The sequence below is a fragment of the Geospiza fortis genome, unplaced genomic scaffold (genome assembly GCF_000277835.1).
Source record: "Geospiza fortis unplaced genomic scaffold, GeoFor_1.0 scaffold192, whole genome shotgun sequence".
NCBI lineage: Eukaryota > Metazoa > Chordata > Aves > Passeriformes > Thraupidae > Geospiza > Geospiza fortis.
In genome coordinates, this window is record NW_005054315.1 from 1,046,905 (window position 1) to 1,053,736 (window position 6,832).

Here is a 6,832-nt window from a genome sequence, read left to right on the forward strand (position 1 = left end):
GGCCGTGCCTCCGTCCGACTCGGGCAGAGCGCGGTGAGTCCCGCCGGCCGGCCCTTCCCCAGCCCCTCACAAGGCACTGCAGCCTGCCTCCTCTTCACCTCAGTAAGCATCTCCTGAAAGGGACCTCTCACAAAAGGAATCTGAATGAGTAGGCTGTTTTGTAGAAGGAATTTTCATTAAGGAGAATATAAGGAAAACAGCACCTGAAAATTCTTCAACAAATTACAAGCTATTTGTCTCGTAAAGAATGCTAAACGTCCCATTAACTTGACCACAGATATTTGGGAAAGCTCTTCATCCCAATGAGCCTCTCCTTTGAACGGTAATAGTTTGCACATGGTAATCTTAGGGAAAAAATGTGTATCTTGTTGCTTGCAGATCTGAGAAAATCTGAATTTTATACTGCAAGCAAATAACTAATGGAACTAATAATACCTGGTACAAGTGAATTCTGTCATTGTCACAATGTTGTATAAAAGCGGGAATATTAAATGTCTGTTACTAATAGCGGGCTGTGTTCTTGTATGACTTTAATTTGAAAAGCTTTCAAATTATTCTGTTGGTACAAATAAGAATAGAAGTGTTTTAAACCCTGTTGTCCAGAGTTAGGGTGCTTAATTGGTAATAAGACATTACATAAATTATTTGATTTTCAGAAATTACTAGTGCTCAAAGTCAGTAACAGTTGTGTTTTCTTGTCTGCTTCTTTAAATGACTCTCCATTGTTGTAGCCATTCACACTTCGACGTGCAGTTCCAAGAATGTGAACTTGAGTATTGGTAGACATACTATAAACTTTTCCTCTGAGGTCTGTGCTTATGGTTTTAAACAAATTGTCTTAGCTTTATCATTTCTGATGGGTCATAATACCTGTTTGGTTTAGATTGGAATGTTAGGGTATATCCAGCATCACAGAGCAACCCACGGCAAAGGATGACAGAGTCTAGATCTATGGCCAACCAATTATTTCTTTCACTTTCTATCTCAATAATTTCCCGCATCTATTATGAATGAGATTAATTGAGCCACATTTTACCATACCAAAAGTTAATAGCCTGCCTAAAAGTTAGGCAGCTAGGTGAGGTGAGTTTGCTAATTTGGGACCTAATGAAGCTCAATTGTACTATTTCTAGTTATCTGATGAGATACATAACTGATATTATTCATCTTCAAGTGATTATGGCTTGTTTTTTTTTCTTTCACTGACTGTAGAGGGAGCCCTGGCAATTTGCTTGAGCTAGATATGTCCCTAAAAGTTTCCTAGTTTTTCTGTGAGATGAGTACTATTCTTGGTGTTCAGAATAAGCCTATAAAATTTATTACCATAGGGAGATAGCATAACTTTTTTAGAATAGGTATTTAGTAGAAGTGAATAATGGGGAAAAAATTGACACTAAAATAGAAAATGACATGGAATAAAGAAAATGGCTTTCCAACTGAACTTGGCCTTGATTGTCTACAGACTTTCTAGACAATGCAGGCAATCACTAGGTATAGAAAGGGTTTAAAATATATAAAGAATGTGTAAAAGCTTTAAAAAATAATAATTTCTTCTCTCTTTTCTTCCTCCCTGCCTCCAACAACGCAGGAGGAGCCAGGCGAGGGGAGGCGCCAAGATGGGGGAGCGGGCGTTGGCTGGGGCGCTGTCCGTGGTGCTGCTGCTGGCGCTGGGGCTGCCGCTGGGGGCCCCGGGGCTGGCCCCCTGGCAGCCGTGCCGGCACGAATCCCCAAACACGTGGAAAGGATCAACTTCGGGTTCGTATGGCAGCTCGGGGAAAACAGTTTTGTGCTCTCAGTGCGGGAGCCTGGGATGCTTCGCGCACGTGTGGCAAACCAGGATCTCTGTGGGTGCTTCTCAGGTAGAATCATAGACATGGGTGCTTACCCATCAGTGCTGAATTTCCAACACTACAGCTGCTGGCATGGAGGAATTAGCTTAGCCTTTTTGTTTCAAACAAAAGTTACTGTTATTTTCAAATAAATCTTTATACCAAGTGTGAGTTCTTTTTTGGCAAATGGAACATTTAGTCTTTTAGAGTGTATAAAAAAAAAGATATTTAATTAAATGTGTTACAAGATTTCTACAGAATATGGAATTTTATACCTGATGTAAAAAATTATATACAGTAGGAGTAAAATTCTATGGTGTAACCCAGGAGCATTTTGGAGAACAATGAGATATAGCATATCTTAAATGAATACAGTGGAAAGAGATTTGGTCCATTGCCTTTGGAGTTGTGGTTTTGTTGCAGTTTTTTTTAAGCGACTAAGCGCAGTATAAGCATATTTTGGGAAGAGATTGCTCAGACTACAACTCACTGTCCTCTGCCAGGATATTGCCAACACACATCTGTCAGATTTTGAGACAAGAAGGCAGGGATTGTTGGTAGGCTTCATATCACAAAAGTCCTATGTTGGGTCATTGTGTGACACAGAGCAGTGCAAGAGTTGTAGTCCTCTTCTGCTTGGTGTCAGGGCTGCTGCACTGCCCATGATGAACTCACCCTGACAACCTCAAGGCCTGCAGCCTAAGCTGCAACTGATCATGCAATGACTGGCAATAGTGATATATTGGTTAGGGGTTTTTTTTTGCTTCTCTATAGTTAAATTTTTTATCCACCAACATTTTATCCACCTAAAGCCTAATTTTATTCTCAAAATGCTCTTGTGCTCAGTAAAGCTACATTAAAGACATATGTACTCAGATCCCTCAATTGCTTTTGGAAATGGGATGTAGGCTTCTAACTTACTAAGGCGTTTGGGCTGGTTTTTTAGTAAAGTACACTATTTTATATACTGTTAGCATAAAAAACATTTCCTCCCTTTGTATTTCATCCCTACAAATGACATTTTCTGAGCTATGTCCTTTCCCAGGAAGAAACTGTCTTAACTGTCTGTCATTGCACTTTCACTTTGAAAGAGTACCTTTATCATATTGCTGTTTTAAGTGCTATACATTTAGAAGGTGAAGGTTTTTTTCTAACCTGTAATTATTCAGGAAAAATTTTTATTTAGACAAGTTAATATTTTTTTTCAAAGGACTGATTTTGAAATAATGAATTTTAATAAGATGTCTGCTATAAGCTTAGTTGATCTGCAGAAGGACTAAAAATATTAATACAGTATTATAACATTTTAGCAAATTAAGGATCTTTAGATAATAACATAGTGAAGATCCAAAAGTATTTTCTCCATATGCAAAGTATGTTAATTTCATGCTGTGTCTTCTCTTGCTTGCTAGAAAATACCAAGAAATTGGAAAAAATCTCTAAAATTCTATGCTTAGTTTTAAGACTTCATGCCTAGATTAGATACTACATTTAATTTTCTGTATACATATGAAAACCACAAATCTAGAGCTAGGCCACCAAATGTAACTTCCAAACTGGTAAATAAAGCCTGGTTTGCTTGTCCAAAGCAAAACTGATTCATTTTCAAAGAGTAGATTTTTCTGTATTCCTTATCTAAGAGGAGTTTCAAGGCTCAAATGATGGAATTGGAAAGTCAATTCCTAGATCTTCTGTGTTGAGTTAATATAGCCAATTACATGTTGTAGCAGTAAGTGAAGCAGGATGTGCTTCTTGTGCTGTTTGGGAGATAACCCATTTTTAATATTTACTCTCCAAATCTCTATGTATTTACTTTTAAATGCTGCTTTGGCAGCACTGCAGCTTGTCTAGTTTGCCAGGCTCCATAGCATCATGGTTTGGCCACAGGCCATTAACTTATTTCCATTCTATAAACTGAGCTGCATGGAAAAATATACTGACAACTATTAGAACTTAAATGCCTATTTATTACTTTTACTCCTAATTTATGGCAAAAGTGTCACAAAGTGAGTTGAAAAAAATCGTAGTGTAAACATGAGCTAAGTATGCTTGGGCCTTGTAAGAGTCTTTCAGTAACTTCTGGCCTTTTGACAATGCATTAAAGTCCCTCCAGTTTTTCCTGAAAGTTAGATTATACTAATTTTACATTTGCAGTCCGTGACTGTCAGTGTATAAATTGTAACTGCATGTGTGATTTTTTTCCCCAGGTTCAACAGTATACAGTCTATATATGAAAACTCCTTTGCAGGACTTACAAAATTGGAATTGCTCATGATACATGGAAATGATATTCAGAATATTCCTAATGGCGCTTTGAAAGATCTTGTGTCTCTACAGGTAATGCTTATATTTTCCTAAATTTCAAAGCTAACTTAAATGAATAACAGAAAATAAAACAAAATGTTCTTTATTGTGCCTTTTTTAGGATTAACATACCATTTCCCCCAAAATACATTGGATATCTATTAACTATGCCTATGTCTAACTTGATAATGCCAGCTAACACTCAGTTTTATTCTGACCAGTATATCATTTTTCAGTGGTGCAAAAGATTTGAATGTGGGAGGAAAAAATTTGCTTGATTGCTATTCTATTTGGATTTAGATAATAAAAATAATCTCTGGTTCTTTTTTTTTGTAATTGATGTTTGTTATGTTTTTTGTTTAGGTTTTCAAAATTAGTTACAATAAATTGAAAGCCATAACTGGCCAAACTCTCCAAGGACTTTCAAGCTTAATGAGACTGCACATGGACCACAACAGAATTGAGTTTATTCATCCAAATGCTTTTAATGGTTTAACCTCTCTAAGACTTGTCCACCTGGAAGGAAATTTGCTCCAGCAGCTTCACCCCAACACCTTTTCAACATTTCTGGTCCTTGATTACTTCAAATTGTCAACAGTAAGACATCTCTACCTATCTGAAAATGGTCTTAGGACCTTGCCTGCTGGGATGTTTCAAGGCATGCCACTGCTGGAAAATCTTTACCTTCATGGAAATCCATGGGACTGCGACTGCAGTTTGAAGTGGCTCCTTGAATGGAATGAAGTTTCTGGAGGTAGGAGCATAGGCTACCAGTGTTTATTGAACTCCTAATGATGATTTTTTTTCGTGTTCTGTGTGTTGATGGTTTTGTTATTTCCTAAGTGTTATTACTTACATGATGTCTAAGTGCAGTATTAAATTATGTTACTGATCAATAAAAAACACTGTAAAAAGCAAGCAGTTTTGTTTCATTAGATAAACATATGTATTTAACAGCAAAGAAATTAGCCATTGCATTTGGGATGATGGAAGTGGTAGTGAAGTTTATAACTGGAAAGGGGTTATAACCTTTTACTCCATTTTCTTGCACAGCAGTGTACCTTTGGTAAGGGCTGCCGATTGTCCTCAGCCAACAAAGCTGCTGATTGTATCCCCTCATGGAAGGTGGTAACATTGGATTTGAACTTGTTTGTCCAAGGAAGGAAGGGAATCAGGTTACCAAATTCCTGGTTAAGCCCTCTAACTTTGAATCTACTAATATTAAGGCTGTAGTATGCATTCTTCATGTCCATCTGTATTTCTTCATTGACCACAACTTCCTTTTATGATGAAGCAAATATATATTAAGTATTTTTGCGTGCTTACAATGTATTTATTTTCAACCATGTATTTTTTTTCATAAAATAGCTTGTCTATCTTTGTTCAGTCTTAGAGATGAGAGAAGTATCACAATGTCTAGGCTGGAATGCTTCTGTGTGCAGAAGCAAAAACGAGAGCTTTATAATGCTTCTGTATCAGGAATACACTAAATGAGGAGGGGTTTGAGTGTCAGTTTTTAGTTTGGGTATCTCAGTGCAGCAGAAGAGCTGGTGTCACACCAGAGCTTCTGCTAAATTATTAAAAGGGAATTGGCATTTAATTATAACTGAAGATGTCTCAAATAAGTGATGGAGTCCCAAGGTTTATATAATTATTTTGGAGCACGTATGGTGAATGATGGTGGGTCTTGTAATCTTAGAATACATAATTCATTGCAATTTTGCACTTGACTGTAGGACAGTGCTTTTTAGGAATGTGTGCTGCTTGAATTAGTAATATAAGTCTTCCTGACTAAACAGATATTTGAGTCATCTAACTGAAATACTGTATTTCACTAGCTTACATTTTAATGTTATTACATTCTGTTCTTGATTCAAATTGTGTGTGTATGTCTAATGGGTGTACTTAAGTTTTACTGTAAGTTATAATAGTGATATATTAGCTGAACATTCTTTCCTTAGTGCAGTGTTGGCTTGCTAGCATTTTTATTCAGTTAGGTTACCTCTTTATGCTAAAACAGTAGTGATTTTTGGAGGTAGGAATAATTTATCCATGCCATTTTCATGTATGACAGATTTTGTATCTGTATATGACTATAACATTTACTTCTTTGGGAATTCTGTCTGGAAAGAGTTATTAAATTTCTTCAGATTAGTGTAGCCACTGCCAAGTTGATTGTGGGCCAGTTTTTCCTTATCTTTGAAACATCCAGTTTGAATCTGCAAGTGACAAACTGCAGATATATATATATATAAAATAGATGTGTGTATTTAATTTGTAACACCTTTTCAAGAAAATTGATTTTTCAGACTAGCAAAGCATCTATTTTCAATTAAAATAATGGTATGAAAATTTGCCATGCATTTCCCTTTCTCCTGGCATTTTGCCTTATAACCCACTGGTATATTGTTCCTTCATTCAAAGATACCTCATTCTTCAGGACGATACTTCTTCCTAGAATAACTGTAATACATTTTATTTACTATATGGTTTCAAACTGAATCCCTAAGATACATTTGACATTTGAGTGAGCAGAACAATGTAATAAATATATGATTGTTACTTTGCAGGCAACAGTCTGCATTGACAGAAGAGAGGAGTCAAGGCTGTAATTTCCTGGTCTAGGTCTCCTTCTCTCTTTTACCTTTTTTGTATTATTACAAAGTTTGCAGTTGTTTCAGAGGTCAGGGAAGAAATGG

The 6,832-nt window shown here is 36.5% G+C and overlaps 1 protein-coding gene across 1 annotated transcript in view; it reads left to right on the forward strand.

The window, feature by feature from the left end:
- The first annotated feature begins 302 nt into the window (after positions 1–302).
- The window catches only part of MXRA5 (matrix remodeling associated 5), a 17,698-nt gene continuing 11,168 nt past the window's right edge, over positions 303–6,832 (forward strand). The window contains 5 exon segments of the mRNA XM_031056136.1: positions 303–322; positions 1,589–1,695; positions 1,698–1,755; positions 4,037–4,166; positions 4,497–4,887. Coding sequence (XP_030911996.1) covers positions 303–322; positions 1,589–1,695; positions 1,698–1,755; positions 4,037–4,166; positions 4,497–4,887 — 706 coding nt within the window.